Source organism: Lytechinus variegatus, chromosome 10, assembly GCF_018143015.1.
Source record: "Lytechinus variegatus isolate NC3 chromosome 10, Lvar_3.0, whole genome shotgun sequence".
Classification (NCBI taxonomy): domain Eukaryota; kingdom Metazoa; phylum Echinodermata; class Echinoidea; order Temnopleuroida; family Toxopneustidae; genus Lytechinus; species Lytechinus variegatus.
The window spans coordinates 12084642-12103300 of NC_054749.1; the positions used below are offsets into that span (position 1 = coordinate 12084642).

Here is an 18659-nt window from a genome sequence, read left to right on the forward strand (position 1 = left end):
GGCGTTGAATGTCCCAGTCTAATAGGTTCATGTATTAAAGGGGAATCCAACCCAAATAAAAACTTGTTTTTATAAGAAAAAGAAAAATCAGACAAGTTAATAGGTGAAAGTTTGAACAATATTGGACAAACAACAAGAAAGTTATGAATTTTTAAAAGTTGTAAATATTGGTAATCACTATACCCATGGAGACTTCAAATTGACCGCATATGAGATGTCATAGTGATGTAAGGCAAGGACTACTCTTCCATGTACTCCAATACATATTATGGCTAAAATGTCATTTTTCCCAAAAGTTTTATTTCAAATTATATTTTTCTTTCATGAGGACATAAAACAATATACTACCAGGATTATATTTAGATTACTGCCCAAGGGGAATAGGTACTTAGGAGAAAACCACAAATCCCTGATAATAAAGTACATGGCCTATGGGAAAGTTGTCCTTGCCCCTTGTCATAATTTACTTACCCAGTTGCCAATTTGAAATCTACATACTATTAGTGATCTCAATTTTAAAGCAGCTATAACTTTCTTATCGCTTGTCCGATTTCTTTCAAACTTTCGCCATTCTGTTTAATTTATTTTTCTTCTTCCCAACACAACATTTTATGGCCAAGGCTGGATTCCCCTTTAAGCAACCTTTTTTCTTTTATTTTGGTAAACAGTTGATAGGACTGACCCGGTGCTGTCCTGTCCAACCAACATCATAGAAGAGGTGGAGCTGGGAGTGTCGACTTTAACCATTCCCTTCGACAACCCGACTATCATGGACGCGTCCAACACTGCAATGATTACATCATCGACCCATACGTCTCCCTGGATGTTCCCAGTAGGTGAAACAACCACTGTTACCTTTGATGGCAGAGATGAGAGTGGGAATGAGGGCTCCTGCTCACTTAACGTCACTGTAAATACAGGTACTTGTTGAATACCATCGATCCTCTACATTATTCACAGAAAATGAGTTTGAATGAATAAAAATATGTCCAATTATCATCTAGAAGCTGTGATCACTCTTTTATATTGATTATCTCTTTCTTTAATCATTGCGATTTAAAATGATGTGCTTTAGCGCTCGTTTTGAGAAGGATGGTTTGCTCGACACTTAAAGGACAAGTCCACCCCAACAAAAGTTTATTCGAAAAAAAGGAGAAAAATCCAACAAGCAAAACGTTGAAAATTTCATCAAAATCGGATGTAAAATAAGAAAGTTATGACATTTTAAAGTTTCGCTTAATTTCACAAAACAGTTATATGCACATCCTGGTCGGTATGCAAATTGGCAGACTGATGACGTCACCCACTCACTATTTCTTTTGTATTTTATTATATGAAATATGAAATAATCTAATTTTCTCCTTCTTGTCAAGTGAAACGAAGTTTTATTTCTCCCTGAACATGTGGAATTACCATTATTTTAACAGTTTATGGTTAAGTTAAGTTGGTGCTTATTGTCAAATCTGTAAAAATTGAAATATTGTATTATTCAAACAATAAAAAACAAAAGAAATAGTGAGTGATGGACATCATCGACTCTCTCATTTGCATATCACTGAGTTGTGCATTTAACTGTTTTGTGAAAAATAAGCGAAACTTGAAAATGTCATAACTTTCTTATTTTACATCCAATTTCGATGAAATTTGCAGCGATATGTTTGTTTAATTTTTCTCTATCGATTCAAATAAAATATTTTCTGGGGTGGACTTGACCTTTAAGAAAACATTATTACTTTAATAGTTAAAGGATAGTCGCTGCAGTAGTAGATACTCAGTTGTGAGGGATCCTGGAAATGGGGGCGAATTTTTTTAACCCTGGTCGTCAGATGATATGGCGATCTTTCTAGCTAAAAAGCTCTTTGTCTCTTTTGGAAGATCTTCCTGACCGCTTTAGGTTTGGAAACACTTGTAAATCAAGCATGATTTGACAAGGATCTGGCCACTGAGGATTATCTATTGTTACTGCATGGGGGTGCTGTGACAATGCTCAGCACCCAAGTAACAATAGAATAATCCTCCATGGCCAGGGCCCTGTGATTTGAGCGTGAAGAAAGATTTCCAACAGCACACAATGTAGGCCTTCATATTCTGGATAAAACGTTGAAACGACAGTTTTATTTTGAATAATTGCACGTTTCTTTTTGTTTTTCAATGAACCGCAGTTGACTCAACCGACCCGTTCCTGGTGTGTCCCGCCGACGTCAACATGACCATTGAGTTAGGACCAACAGAATATGAGATTCCTTTTCTTGACGCAATCGTCGTTGACTTTGCAATAACCACCCTATCATCAAGTCACACTCCTCCAGGCCCGTTTCCTGTAGGTTCCACAACTGTTGTAACATTCACAGCCATTGACCAGAGCGGAAATCAGGGCAATTGTTCGTTTAGCATCGATTTCAATATAGGTACGCGAAAACGAAACTCGGATATATTATATATACATTTCTTTTTCACACTCAATCATTTAGAAGGCATCCATATACGTTGCATTGCTGCAAGGATTTGTATGATTTTTCAATTCAATGTAATTTACCTTGGTATTCTCCCAGGGATTATTGTCTTTATTATGATTTAATTGTTATCATTAATGTTTTTATCATTATATTTTCATTATTACAAACATTGAAAGTTTAATTGAAAGCAAATAAATTTTCGCCCGTGATTCACATTATAGAGTGCGAATGATTTATATATAATTTGAATTATTATCATTCTTAACACTATTAGTTATTTAATTATTATCATTTAAAATAAAACTAATTCTTGAGGATAGGCACGTAAAGCCGAATGGGATCGGTGTTGCATTCATACAATTATTGTGAGTTTCAAAGAACCAGTGATGTCAATGGTATAAAAGGGCAAAATAGGCACACTTTGATATGACGTCAACAATGAATATATATTTTACTGAAAACACATGTCGTCATTTATACGATAAACAAAATTGGTATATGAGAAGCGAACATTATGTTATTTTTCTATTTTGAATAAAGTCGTTTATGCAGTTAGTTACGGTTGTGATAAAGTAAAACCAATCAATTAATGATAATGAAACTAACTGAATTATGATCTGAACATATTCCCACTCGGGTCTAAAAGTACACATTTAATCGTCCATTTCCCTTTATACAGTTGACACAACAGGACCAACTGTCACATGTCCACCTAGCGTCACAGAAATAGTGGAGAGTGCCCAACCAGCAGTGGTCACCTTCGACAATGCTACAGCCACTGACCTGTCCGGCGTCGTGATATTTGTTTCTCAATCTGCCCAGTCCGGAGGTGTATTTCCATTCGGATTGTCAACCGTGACTTTCACCTTCCAAGATTCTTCTGGAAATAATGGCTCCTGTGATATATCAATCACCGTGGGTGAGTATAGCGGGGGTGGGTCTAGCCGGCCGGATTAGCCCCCGAAACTTTCCACGGGTGCTACCTGTCGTTTATACACAGTTGCCTATGAATTAAACGCAATTTGGACTCAGGCCCACCATGGTGGGCAGACAATATGGCTTGCTTTGAAATGGTATTGTAAACTGGCGCCACTGCAGTATTCGATGGTTCGGATTTAGATATCTGATATTGTCACAAGCAGTGGCTGCACCCAAATTATCCGCAGACCAATAAAAATGAGATATCAAATATTGAAGAAAAGTAAGGGAATATATAATGTCACACCTTAATGGCTGTCAACGTATATATAATAAACATTTTTTTTTCAAAAATATTGTTCTAAAAGCTCTATTAAAATTTTCAGTCTGATAAGATATCTTAAAATGATGAAATTATTAAGCAAATCATGAAGAATGTTGCAATAATAATACACACCCACACGCGTGCGTGCGCACATGTTCCCCTCAAGAATACCGGTGTGTTGGCTCAGTTGGAAGAACGTCCGTCTCACAACAAGGAGGTCGGGAGTTCAAGCCCCGGTCACGTCAGACCAACGATCAACGATTTAAAGGATAGCAACGTCGATCTGGCGCTGCATGATCAGTTAGGTAAAATTAATTTTCGGAGTATTTCTATTTCGAACAATGAAGTACGGATTTTCATATAAACATCCACTTTGTGCAGTATTTTGGCTATACTTGTAGAGGCCTCGTTTTTTAATGTGATCAGACAGAAGACCCTATAGTGAATACATGAAATGAATTTGAATCTGTCTTGCAGATACGGACCAGTGTCTGAGTTCCCCATGCATAAATGGAGTCTGCATTGATAGGGTCAACAGTTTCGAATGCATCTGCGATCCCGGATTTGATGGACCTATATGTGACACCGGTGAGTGGTTATCCCCATTGTCTATATACCATTCCTAGCCATGCTAGCTGTCACAGGAAGTAGATTACTGTAGATGATGTATCTAGGCTACCTAGCCTGATAGCTGTTGGACAGAAACGTATTATAATTTATTATAAGCCAAATACATCGTACAACTTTTCTTATTGGCCAACGGTGGGGAAAATATCTAATCAGACGAAATGGCAATAATCCTCATTTCTGGTGGACATGAGAAATGACCATGCACTGCAAAACATGAAGCGCTAATTTAGCACTTAAAGTGCTTGTATAGTCACTGCACTACGAGTGCTGATTTCTAGTTCAAATTTGAACTAGAACAAGGACTTAAAGTGCTAAATTAGCACTTATTTTTTTTTTTACAATGTGGAACAACCTCATTTTACCCGTCTCCAACCTATGTATTATTTAATCTTAGTTTGGTCTATATTTTGTTGTAACACCTTTGAATCTGCATATCTTCGGGTTGAAAATGATGTGATGAATATTCAATATTACAAGTGCATGTTGAAATCAAGTTCATTTTTCTAGATCTATGTCGCAAGCAGTTTGAATATCGGAAGAATTATGCCACTAGCGGTATGTATGGTATGGTTGTGTGTGGACATCCGAGAAGCATTCCAAGTGCTACAGTGTATTAGTTAAAGTGACACTGTATTCGCTTTGAATGAACAAAGGAAATGGAACCGACAAAACTTAATTAACAGAATAGTTTGTGGAAATGGTTGAAATGGTTAGATGTTATCATTGGTGTTCTTTTCAGCTGACAACACGCCACCTGTAGTGACCTGTCCGACAAACATTGAGCAAACCGTCGAATTGGGTCAACCAGGTCCATTTCAAGTTACCTTTGACAACGCCACAGCTATAGATACGTCAGGCACTGTTGGTCTGCTTAATAGGTCACATGACTCCGGTGAGAACTTCCCCATCGGTCAAACGGTTGTGACGTTTGTTTTCGGTGATGTCAGTGGGAATTTCAACAATTGCAGTTTTCTTATTACAATCAATGAAGGTATGTGATGTAAACGGTTATTTCCTAAAATACTCAGTGTCGCACCTGTGGTGCCTTTTAAAATAAATTCTCTTCTCACATTGCCTCCTCTAATTGATCAGAGAGTTGAATCCGACACGATGGAATATTATTTTTCAAGTAAATGACTCCAAAACTAAAATCCTATTAAAATTGCTTATGAGACTATACTTTTCCAAGCGTTTCGACGAAGGAACAGTGACAAAATTTACAGTAACTTACAGGTTGAAACTTAGTCATATAATTTAAGGAATATTCAACACTCGATGCGATTAAATTTCCCATTAAGATTTCAGTGAAGCAAATGAGTTAAACCATTTTCAGCTGAATTAGTGTCTTTTGATTTTAAAGTATTGAGTTTAAGAAAGATATCACAAACAAGAATAATAAGAAGTATCACAAGTCGAACATATTCTTTTCGCAAGGCATGCGATGGGTCTGAAGTCACTACCATGTCCATGATGTCCTCAGATCGATTTCCTGGTCCCCATTGAATAGAATTTACTAATATAGTAACTTTGCCAATTGTAACTTATATGAATTCCTTGATGCTGACATGTTTTTTTAAGCACCATTACCATGGGTGACAAGGTTACTTTAATAGCAACCTTTAAGGATAGAGGATCCGGTCCAAAAGGATTCCCGTATCTCGACCTCAAAAGTCAGCATAGCCACTGATTTTTAGTTAAAACTACTTTCTCGTTTTCTTTGATGTAGTTGATGAAACCCCACCAGTGCCCTCCTGCCATGATGACATAGTCGACACGGTCGAGCCTGGTGTCCCCGGGAAGAGGGTGACCTTTGACCTTGTGAATGCTACCGACAACTCAGGATCAGCCACACTCGTGACGCACAGTCCCGTCTCAGGGTCTCTGTTTCCGGTGGGCTCTACGTCAGTGATATTCCTCTATACAGACATGGCTGGAAACCAAGCTTCATGCTTCTTTTATGTCAACATCACGGAAGGTGAGAAAAGGAGAAATCCAAATATCCAATGAAATTGAAAATTATATAGCTAAGAATGCCGTTTTAAAATGCGGTGGAGACATTAGCGTACCGGGGGGGGGGGGGCAGAGGGGGCAGACTGGCCCTCTCATTTGAACTTGAAGACCTTTCTTTTTTTTTTAGCTTGTCAATTTTTTTTCTGGTACGAAATCCTTTATTTGTGGTTGAAGACTTTTTATTTTTGCTTGTCAAATTTTTGGGCGGACGAATTTGCCACCTCCCCCTTTGGACAATCCTAGGTACGTCACTGGGTGGAGACGATTATTATTACTATACATGTTCCTGGGAACGTTTTTTTATGAAACTCGGCGAAAGTTTCTCAAGAGTTACACAGCCATTAGTCGCTTGCTAAGTTGTGTGTAAATTACTTACGGACAGCTTTATGAAAAAAAATTGTATGCATTTTCACTATCTTGTAAATGAATTTGTCTAAGATGTACTTTATATCTAGTGCACATTTTACTACTAAGCATCGATATTTTAACTTACATGTATTTCGATTATAACAGCGCGGAGCATTCTCCGTTTCGTCTGCTAAGTGTAGGACAAAATAAGGGACATCACTTCATCTATACCCGGTCTCTACTGGAACACAAGGTTTGAAGACTGTGTTCCAAAGTGTGTCACACAAACTATATATGTTCACAGTGTGGAACACAATGTGACATCGCCTTCACACTGACAAATGTATTTAATTGCATTTTCACCCAGTCCTTTATGTGAACACACTGTGATCTGGGGGGCGTTTCATGAAAGGACTTGCCGGACATTTTATCCGACAAGTACCAGTTTATCCGACAGTTACCATAGGAACAGTGCCTCTAAGCCAATCAGAATCAAGGAAAGATATCAGACCTGACAACTTGTCGGATGAAAATATTGATGAAACGCTCCCCTGAACGCTCACACTGTCGAGATGTCCACGCTGTGAAATTTTATTCCCAAGTGCTAGACTAGAGCATTGTATCATTTACAATCACAAACTCACATTATCTATAAAAATAACACTTTGTGGACACACTGTGTATACAGTGTGACACTGTGTTCTCTGTAGCAGTGATGTACTGTTATGGATGTTTCCTTTTATTATCCACTTTATAACAATTTCAGCCGACAATTTACCGCCAGAGGCCATTTGTCCTGAAAACGTTTCCGGCACTGCACAACCCGGTAGTAGCTACGCAGCGGTGGATTTTACTCTTCCTGTGGCCACCGACAACTCGGGCATGGCACGTCTTGTTAGCATTTCTTCAGGGCCTGGGAGTAACTTCACCGTCGGCACAACCGTTGTAACGGCTACCTTCCAGGATCCTGCGGGAAACAGCGATTCGTGCTCTTTTGCTGTCGTCGTTGATGGCGGTAGGTAGAATGCGGTTTTAGATCGAAGTCCATGTCAAATGGTTGTGTCCATTTCTCGGAGTTGAACATTCCGCATATATACGTTGTATTAAACTCTTTCAGGCATTGTCGCCCAATAAAAAATTACCCAGCCTCTAATGAGCTCTTATAGTACTGAGCTTTAAACACTTTTAATTTCAAAAAGAGTACAATTAGGTTTCTTCTGTCACATAAATGGACCTTACAAAGTCATCTGTTATCATAAAATCAGTCTGAGTTCAACAGCTGAAAATTCTGGCTTGTTGTGAAATGTAGTCTGTAATGTTCAACGGGATGCACAATTTACATTCTTGTTGGTAAAATATAACTACGCTGAATATTTTTAGAAATTTTACTCGGGCCCCATGATGAATACTTTTAAAGACCTCTGGTTGTCACATGATATAGTTTCATTAAGTGTTTGGTGATCAAAATAAGTTCGAATTGTCACAATATCTTCAAGTGTTGAAATACATCTCAAACCAAGACCGTTCTTTATCTTAAAAAACGCCAGACTAAGAAGAAGAAAGCAAATTAAGTTCGTAAAGGAATAAGTTACGAAATTGAGTATTGATACTTCCTTTCTATTCAACCTTTCCGTAGAAAACTCAACCGTCACCGTGAGCGATCTTGGTAATGATTTCTTCGAACTGACGTGGACCAACGACATCAGCATGGACATCATCGCCTACACCATTTTACTAGCAGATACCGACGGTGCAGTGGTTGAGAGACGAAGCTTTGCGCCATCAATGACCATGATCATTCAACGGTTTGAGCAGCTTACACCAGGAACGCAGTACACAATAGATGTTGATGCTGTTATCAGCTCTACTATGGCAATGGTTAACTTTGCCGCTTTGAGCGTTGTTACAAGTAAGAAAGAGAGAGGAGAAATTTGGTTTTATGACTTTTTATTTGATGATAATTTCATTCCGCAGTGCCCTTTTATATATTCGTAGGAATTATTATCGTTTAAAAGACACACATACAAACATACACAAAATAAATATAGGAAGTGATCTCTAAACCGTAAGCAGGTTGCAGGATTCAAAGTTCTCTTAACATGCTAAATTATTGCTCAGCTCGATATCAGGTATGGTGCCAGGGTATTTTAAAGAAGGGTAAAGACCGTTTACAGTAGATATCATATTTTCAGTATATATAGTGATAGGTACATTATTGAGTTTCACTACTTGAAAAATGTTTGGCTGCCAACCCACCCCTGGCGCCGCTCCTGACTGATGAGGATGATGTTGAAGAAAGTTAATAAAAAACACTAATGGACGAATAATAGTTGCAGAAGTGTTAGTCGTAGAAGCACTATTGGTAGTAGGACCTTTAGTATTGTAATAGTATTTGTATTAATAGCAGTAGTAGTAACGTTAGCATGAATAGAAGTGGTAAGCAAGTCTAGACTACCATTACCATCTATAGAATAGGAATGCTTCACAGTGGAACCCTTTGGTTAGCTTTAGCAGAATGCACTCACCGACATAGACCAGAAATAAAAATGGCCAAAGTCAATTAAGATATTAAAAAAATCATATAAAACATCTACGGTTTTCCTGGTTTATCTGGGCCCCGTCTTAAAAAGGTTTACGTTTGATCCGATCAATCTCAAGTACAGTATATGAAAATCCATCAATGTCATAATTTTTTCTTTACGAAATTTGCTAAATGTCATTTGAAAACAAAGAGAAGCATACTGAACTGTCAAGAAAACAGTAAATGTATTGAATATACGTTATTACTAGAAAATATTTTGAACAAACATGGATTTTTCTTATGTTGACGTTGCTGGCTTTCCATAGTTGTCATTGATCGGATTAATCGCAACTCTCTGTAAGACGGGGCCCTGATGTCATAAACACATCGTATCTCTTCAGGACCAAAGACTGCAGTCAATTTTACCGTGTATGAACTAAGTGACTCCTCATACTTCTTCCGTTGGGACCCTCCTGCCCTTCCCGACAACTTTTTCATCGAGTACATCTTGAGGTACAACAGTTCGATCTCTTCAACCGAGAAAGTAAACCTTCTACCACCAAAACAGAGCCATGGCATGGGAGGACTAATACCAGGATCATTCTATGCCTTTGAATTCTTCACCAGCATCGGACCGACGCTGAGTACCCCTTCAGATGTTTTGAGAGTTCCCCAAGGTAATCCCAGTTATCACACAGCTTCTATTCATACTAAACAACTTAAGTGTTCAGTAATATTATTTTCAATTGTAAAAAATGATGTACAAAATGATTAAGTATCCTGAAATATATTTTGTTTTTAATGAGACACATATAACTCATTAGTGTCGCAAGGTACATGTACAAATGTAAGAAAGTGATTCCCAAGAGATTGTATTTTTTAAGAAAAAAAAATCATGGGAACTGTTTCTAACACGTAGAATCTCATAAGGAAATGAGAGTCATTTTAAGAGTGATTGACCTTAGGTTTCCTTAATAAACATGCCATTTGTTAGAGCAAATGCTTAAGAAGAGCTGATTTTCCATTTTCTTGTCATAAAGCATGCAAGATTTACAGTTTACGTCCGTAGCAATTATGAATGATCAAAAAGTCATCTCTCTATGCGCCAAATTTTAAGATAATTCTGTATCATCTTAAACACCTCCATGCTCGTATCTATCGTACCCCGAAGGCACACAAGCTGTTATGGCATTTCGGGCTGTAACTGCACAGGAAATGGAGGTATCCGGTACTCCTCCTACTGACATGACACGCATTCAACTGTTCAGTGATGACGGACTGGAGGAATTCGAAAGGATAGTAGATCCTGGCATCACATCATCGGTCTTTTCCAATCTTCGCCCCGACACAATATACACAATGATTGTCATATCAGATGATGCAGTTGTTTCTTCAGATACCCGAAGGACAAGTATGTATAGATGAAGTCAGTAGGACATATGTCAAGAGAATATACCTATCCAAAATGAATGAAGGTAGATGACGGGGTAATGTACCCACTAGCCATTTGTCACTATTCCAATCGAGGAATCGAATCCACCAGAGTAGAGAAAGTATCTTAAAGGGCATTGCGAGCACATAATTTGAGTAACTGATGTTTTGAGTACCTCAAACAATTATAATTGTCGATCCTCTTTATTTGGGAGTTTTCCATTGTTTCCCGACGAAATTGGGAGCGGTGCTTGCTGAGATATCGGGTCGTACGTCAATCGGATGTTCATTGCACATTCTAACTTATGATACCGATATAGATTATTCTTAAATAATAGCAGGGCCCACTGGGAGAACAGTTTCGGAACTGAAGTGGCTACCCTGATTAAATATACCGTTATTATTATTGTTATTATTATAAATAGAATTTTAGCAACCACATCAGGAAATATCTGAACTCGTTTTGTACGACGTACACTTTCAAACAATGCTGTTAAGATGTAAATATCTTTATGAGATATGTAGACCTTACAATTTCAAACCTGTCCAGATTAATAAGTTCACGAAAATAGGAATGTGGTAGAAGAAATGTTAACATAGAGTACAATGCACATGTTTCTTGACATAATGTCTTTTCACTTGGTAGTTTTCGGTCAATATTCCTAAGGCAAAACAACCCCTCCATGGAGTACAGTACCAATTCATATCCCCAATCATTTCAGATCTTCTTGATGGAATTTCTGCAACCATGGTCACTTCCGACTCAGTTCAACTGACATGGAATGCAGTGGGAACGGCAACGTCTTACGAAATTTCATTCATAAGTCAAGATACGACGACTGCAGAACTTGATATGTCTATCTCGGCGGGTCAGTCTATGGCCTTAGTTCAGAATCTACAACCTCAGACGCTGTACACCTTCTCTGTTGTTGCTGTCAATGGGACAACACGAAATAATGTTGGTAGTGTGACTACTGCCACAGGTAGGATGTGACGATGAATCACATTTTTCGAATCGCTCCAAATATTTGCTTTACGAAAACATCGATGAAGCACTGGCTCACGGAATTGGCGGTAAACAGAATGGGCTTAAAACAAAGAACAATCCAAGAACAAGCCATTGTTTTAAAATAAAAAAAAGGTCTGTCTATGCCATGTATGCTGAAAGATTCAAAGGCTTTGACTTACATTTTCTGACATAGCTCTGATTACAGTATATCGATTTGTTACTATGAATTTATCACCGTAACAATTTATTAACCGTCTATTCACGGTGAATGATATCGACTCGAGTGGGCTACTAATGTGAAAAACATGAAACTAATTGTTGAACATTTTAATCATATAAGGATTCTTCTATCTTCCCTATAAATCAACCTCCTAGAAAACGCAAATGAACCTCCCGTCTTGAGCAACTGCCCGAATGACACAACCGCCGTACTGCCAGATACATCATCGTTCGTGTCTGTGACGTGGACACCACCAACTGCAACAGATGATGATGGGACGCCTACAGTGTCTTCCATTCCTCAACAAGGCAGTCTCTTTGAATATGGGCTAACTTATGTTACATACACAGCTATGGATACTGAGGCTCTCACTGCCAATTGCTCGTTCACTATCAATGTGACAGGTATATGTAAAGAAAAAAAGCCAAAGTTATTTGCTTAATTCAGTCAGCATGAAAATGCCACTTTTAAGAACAAAAAAAAATATGGTGGCTGCATGGGGAAGACCTGGAGGGAAATATACCTTACGTTGTGTTTAGGTTAGCCAAGAGTAAATGTACAATCAACGCTTCTTATCGTGAACTTATTTTCGTGTTCATACAAACATCTTGCTTTCCCAAAGTTAGCATTTAATAAAGAGCAGCTATTGACCCTCGAATGGTGTATGTAGCAAGACTTTTTCTAGTCTGAATCAGAATCGATAGGCCTTCTTGTAACTGCATGCGTGTTCAACATTGTAAACAATGCTGCTATAACCCGTTTTTCTTCTCACATCCGTGGTTATCTGAACAACCCCCTAAATATGTTTTGAGATAATTTGCAATTATTCTACCCTAAACCAATTGAATATTTGATTGATTTGAAATATGTATTGATAGAAGAATATGACTACAAAATTTTGGAATCGTATATAATCATGATAAACTATGTCTTTCCATCTTTGTGAAGATACAACACTTCCGGTTATCAACAATTGCCCTGGAACAGTACCTGCCTTGTTAATACCAGGTGACAGTTTGGTTGAGGTGTTGTGGACAGAGCCAACGGAAGGAGACAATTCAGGATTCGTCACTTTGATGTCAACACACAGCCCTGGTGCAGAATTCCCTCTCGGAGAGACAACAGTTACCTACACCGCTGTGGACGCAGCAGGGAATACCATGACATGCATCTTCAACGTATCGGTAACCCCAGGTAAGAAGCACTCAAAATAAACGAGTCCGTATTTTTATTCTCAATTCTAATCCAACCCCTTTGATGCCCTAAATCGATTAACACGTAGTTAGTTGCCCGAAATTAAATTAGAGATTCGTATAGAGTTTGAAAAACAGATCCAAATGAGTCGTCAAATCACAGTACTTGATTCAAGGAAGAAGAATTCGAGTGATAGCTCCAAAGGAGAAAACAGGGTACACTCTAAAGCAATAAAGTGCTAATTTAGCACTTACGGACCTTGTATTGTGACTGCACTTCGGAGGGTTGAAATATTGATGTAAATTTGATCTAGAAAATTTATCACTCTGAAGTGTAGTCAATATACAAGCTCTTTAACCAATGAATTACCACTTCATTTTTAGGGCGTAAGGGTAACAGTATAACATTCGCATACAATCTCGCTTAAATTTCCATGCAGTCCTGAAACAAGTTGTGTCAAAAGGCGGTGCTGCACCATCCCGAGTTTGCTCAATCTCGAGATTTTAGCCCGATCGGCCCTCTTCGCGACCCCATCTCCACCATCGCAAGAAGAGCGATTGCTGCTCGAGCAAGGCATCGATACATTGTGGTCTGACGCCGTGAATAAATAATCCCAAGTGCATCTGCACCTGCGAATTAGCGTATAATTCTTAAAATAATGCGCTATTTTGCAAATAATCCCAATTTGACTTGGGATTGCAATCTCGAGATTAATCCAGCCAACTAGCATGATCCTATTCGTCTTGTTGATTGTCCACTTGGTGTGAATGCCACCTTACCGATGTCTTCAAGTCAGGTAGCAGTGTCCTGGACACCACCTTCTGTAGCGGGTGGCAATGGACAGACATTACTGACATCTGACGCCCAACCAAACGATCTCTTCCGTTATGGTGAAACTCGCGTCACCTACACGGCTACAGATTCGGATAGTTTCACATCAAGTTGTTCTTTCATAGTAGATGTAGCAGGTACTGTGCATGGAATACATTTATATTACCATAATTCATGATACATAAAACTATTACTACTTCTCTTTATCGACAAAGTGAACTGAAATGAGAAAAATATTTGCGTAAATGCGAACCAGCTCCTCAACAACTTAAGTGGTAAGAGCTAGCCCCCCCCCCCAAGAAACAAAACCACAAAATAAAAAAAACACTGGTTTTCAAACATGCTTTTAATAGAGAAAGATGAAAATTTTACATTTCTCTCTAATCTATTTTTGATAGATGTCACTGACCCGGTGATAAGTGGATGTCCACCTCAGGTCACTGGTGAGATTCCGCAAGGGAGTATCAATGTTTCTATCCCTTGGACGCCCCCAACTGCAGCAGACAACTCTGGAACAGTGTCGTTGACATCTACAAGAATTCCGAACGACGTGTTCTCTTCCTCCTTCTTGGTTGTCTTCTTTTCTACCTATTGTTCATTTGCATTATTATGACCTATCATCATTAACATTATAATAATTTTATGATAATCATAAAATATATCCACAATGTCAATATAATGATTATTATCTTTGAAAAACATGAAAATTAGTACTTTTGTTAATGTTCAAAATTTTAAACCGTTTTTAGGATACTTGAGGGTGAACAGTAATATAATTTAGTTCCCTTGCCAGGTGCTACCAGGTCCATGACGTCACCTCTTCAACAGTCTTGACTCTTGAACAATCTGAAATAAGAATCAGTGAAAACAACTTTAGCAACTCAACTTGATAACAGTAAAGTGTTCACATACATTTACATGTATGATGTATCTCTAAAAGATTATGAAAGAGCCTATTGAGATTGCAATCACAGACATAATTAAAAAAATATAGAATGTTAAATAAAACTTGGGTAAATAGCTTTCGAATATCATTTTTCATATACTTATAATTAAAGTCAGAATATAATTAATTTCAATCAAGTCATATGTGAAAATTTTCATATGTGGTGTTACTTGAAAATGAAAATATACCCTTCTACTACTACTATTTATTCTTAAATGCACTTAAATTGCGTTTATGCTTGTAAGTTCTCATTGTTAGCCTCTTTGTTGAGATTGTAATAAAAAATATAAATCAACTGAATCTGAATCTCTTGCAAAAGTTAAGTGGAAAATAATTGTTACAATAGTATGGATCCAATAGCCTTCCTAGATTTTGTTTTCACTTTGACGAGTTGCATTGTTGTTGCTCTTACATATTTTTGTGAATGCATTCCATAATAATATCATTAATTGAAATATTAAGAGGGCTCAGTTGCCAATTGAAACTTATATTTCTATAAAAATTCACGAGATTCATATTATCCATTTTTGTGAGTAAAATTAAGATGTATTTATTACAAGATGTGGATGAATTTTAAGAGATTCATATTTGAAAATTACTAGAACAGGACATCACATTTGCAACTGCTCTTAAGAATATTAAATTAGACAAGAATAAATATTACCGTACAGTAGTATACTTGTATTAACAAGTAGAATATTCAATAAACACAACTTTATATAAAGACTCACCTTCATACTAGAAGCTTGACCCCCTGATCCAAAGAGAAATTTCTTATTCAATCGCAAACAGTGGTAGAGTGTCTGGACCTCCCTCTCCTTCCAGTTGCCGTGCCCCTTTCTCTCTTTACCTCTTCTCACCGTTTGTGTGGGTCACCTGTTAAAAAGTGAATACCAAATTTTTCATTTAGTAACAGATGAGAATGAATTCATATTTACATTTTGTATAAAAAACAACAACTGAAGTCCCTTCTTTAAAAAAATATATTTTTATCATTACAGATTTTGTCAAATATATTTGACAGGGGTGTTGGTACAGTTATACAGAATATTTTATTTTAAGGCAAATGAGGTCTAGTCTTTCAACCTTGAAATGGTTTGATGAACATACTAAGAATCGGGATTCAAATTTGAACCTTAGGGGTTGGTACAATAAGGGGTGCTAATGAGAGCAATTATACCCATTTGTGCACCTTTATGGGTGTAGCATAAGTTATATTAATCATCATATAGGGCGCAGATTTGAACCATATAATTGAGGTTAAAAATTTGAACATCTTTAATCTTTAAGTATTATGCACCTTAAAAGGTTGAATGTTGCCCCTTTTATTGGGCAAACGAACTTTATGGGTGCAAACAATAACAAGGCCACTTTTTTGCACCTTTTATCACTTACTAAGGAAAGTACAAGTGATTCATTTAGGCTTCATTTTTTTTATGTTAGAAAAATGATTTACACACTCAATGTATGAATACTTCTAGTGAAGATAGGTTTTGATAAGTAATTGTAGGCCCTATAATTCTATTATTCATACAATTAGGGATTTTCTTTACTTCAAATTGCCAGTTTTTGTTTTCTAAAAAAAGCACCCCTCTAGTAACTGATCTAAAAGAAATCCTCTTTACAGTAAATAGGTAAAAGGAATAGAATATACTATGAGGAGTTCTTAAAAACAGTCATCAAGAGAATTTTATTTGTCATGGTTATTTTTATTCACAGATCAGAAACCTAATCCTGTAGTTACCAGTAATTGAAATGCCTTTTCTCCAAGCATATTTGTGCACTGATTTGAAAATTAATAGAAATTAATCCATCATAGATGTACATTAATATCTTTATTAGATATTAACATACAACATAGTCATCAGTTTTTCGTGAAGTTACATGTCTTTTCAGTTCAGTGTTTAACTTAATTAGTTCAGTGTGTAATTCTCCCCCCCCCCTTCTTTACCTTCCTTTTCAGTAGTCTCCATTCTTCATTAACACAGAGGGTCACCCAGGATTTTCTAAATTATTTTATCACCTTTATTACACACCAATCACTTTGTTGTTTTTTCTGAACGAAGAGGGAACCCCCCCCCCTCGCTGCTAGGGTCTTATACTCTACACATGTTATTGAAGTGCACATCTACCAACTAATAAATCATCTAGGCCTCTACTCCTGGCACTAGAAACTAATATCATATTAGAGCTAGACACCCTATTCCAAAGCTCTATCATAAACCCAGGGGGCTCCATCACCATAGCGTCAGCAGCGGAGGACACGTCTCCTAAAGGTCTAAGTTATAACTTACACATATACTAGATTGTATTTGAATTTTGATGTCAGAATTAAAAAGTCAGGCTAAAGATTAGACATAGAATAGATCTAAAGTAACTTTTGTAGTTCTAGTAGATCTATAATGTTACTTGTTTCATATAAATGATATATAGGCCCCACAAATGATTAGTTTACTAATGATGTAAACACAATTTTGGGGCCCTGAGCTAGATCTATTCTAGATCTCTTGTATTGCTAAACTAGATTAGGTCTCGATTTTGATCTATTAATAAAAATATGAATGGAAGGAGCCCCAGCCAGACTCAGTCCAGGGGCAGGGCTGCACTACCTCATTCACTGGCCAGGACCAAGGCCCAAACCAGGGTAGGCCTAGACTAGAGTCTAGACTAAATTGTAGGGCCAGCTCAGTTCACCTAAGTAACTAAGACAAGTTTAACTTAGATTTTTTTAGAGCTAGACTAAGTCTAAATTAGACCCTAGACTTGAACTAGTCCTGGATAGAAAACTAGATAACAATAGATCTAGACTAGCACTTAATAAAGGGACCAAGTTTTTACTTGCTAGGGCCTGGCCCTGCATTGACACTGACAGTGACATACCTAAATTTAAGGGGTTATTTTTAATCTCCGAACATAGGCTCAGCACAACTAATTATTTAGGCCTGGGCTAGGCCCTCACGGTGACAGAGCTGTTTTGTATAGACTCTAGAGTGTCCAGTCTAGACTTCTAGTCTTATCTTAGACAGTTCGGCTCTAAGTCTAACGTTAGACTAGGCCTAACGAGTAATGTTAACATAAGTCTTTCCAGGAAGAACAGTGATGCTCTTAAAAAACCTTTAATTTCAAATCAATGAATGAAAATGTCCAATAAAATGTCGTGAAGATTAATTAAAACTGTTTTCTGTCAGTGTTCATCCCATGAATTATTTGTGTTTATCCGACGCCGAACCTTAAAATCAATGTTCAATGTCGTGAAGATTATTTAACACTGTTCTATTGTTGTTGATTCCATGCATTTTTTGTCTTTGTCAGACGCCGGAACCTCCGGCTAGCACTGCCGGCGTTGTACGGCTAAGAGCAGCCGGAGAGTATCCGAGCAATCATTACATAAAATTGACGGCGATAATGATTTATTTAAGACATCTCTTCATACTTAGAAACTTTTAATTTTGGTCAGAACGTGAGATATATCTATTATCTACGATATACAACAATGAAAGTTTGATACATACCAAAATAGGCCTCTATCCCGTCCAAATAGAAAGCCGAAGACCCTTTTTCGCAAGAGCTTCCTGCGGCTGAAAAATGACAACTTATGCCAAGTTTATGTCAACAGGCTCGTTCATGACTATTCAGTTTATGTAATGATGATTAAATCGCGTCATAAGCTAAAACAATACATAAATATTTTTATGCAACGAAATTTATGTCAACGGCATAAGCTATGCATGATTTTATGTCATGATCGAAATTTATGTCATTATGACATAAATTTTTATGCAACAGGGCCCAGGGCATATAACTCGTAAACGTAGCGAGT

At 37.4% G+C, this 18659-nt stretch overlaps 1 protein-coding gene and 1 long non-coding RNA gene across 3 annotated transcripts in view; one reads left to right on the top strand and one right to left on the bottom strand.

Moving 5' to 3' along the window:
- Nucleotides 1-13098, top strand: part of LOC121422425 (hyalin-like) — a 38255-nt gene extending 25157 nt beyond the window's left edge. Inside the window, exons 14-26 of one of the 2 annotated variants that reach the window (XM_041617458.1) lie at nucleotides 669-920; nucleotides 2163-2408; nucleotides 3136-3375; nucleotides 4177-4287; nucleotides 5069-5320; nucleotides 6056-6304; nucleotides 7454-7702; nucleotides 8324-8596; nucleotides 9610-9885; nucleotides 10380-10619; nucleotides 11362-11622; nucleotides 12024-12272; nucleotides 12817-13098. In XM_041617458.1, the coding sequence (XP_041473392.1) occupies nucleotides 669-920; nucleotides 2163-2408; nucleotides 3136-3375; nucleotides 4177-4287; nucleotides 5069-5320; nucleotides 6056-6304; nucleotides 7454-7702; nucleotides 8324-8596; nucleotides 9610-9885; nucleotides 10380-10619; nucleotides 11362-11622; nucleotides 12024-12272; nucleotides 12817-13082 (3164 nt within the window). In that variant the 3' untranslated portion in view covers nucleotides 13083-13098. Of the gene's footprint in view, nucleotides 1-668; nucleotides 921-2162; nucleotides 2409-3135; nucleotides 3376-4176; nucleotides 4288-5068; nucleotides 5321-6055; nucleotides 6305-7453; nucleotides 7703-8323; nucleotides 8597-9534; nucleotides 9886-10379; nucleotides 10620-11361; nucleotides 11623-12023; nucleotides 12273-12816 lie in introns of those variants that run through there. The other variant, XM_041617459.1, reaches the window with a different exon arrangement.
- A 1354-nt stretch (nucleotides 13099-14452) lies between these two features.
- Nucleotides 14453-18634, bottom strand: LOC121422907. The gene is made up of 3 exons (XR_005971203.1): nucleotides 18352-18634; nucleotides 15571-15715; nucleotides 14453-14739 (listed from the first exon to the last, which is right to left on the bottom strand). It is a non-coding gene; the product is annotated as an uncharacterized LOC121422907 (long non-coding RNA).
- Between the last annotated feature and the right edge of the window lie 25 nt (nucleotides 18635-18659).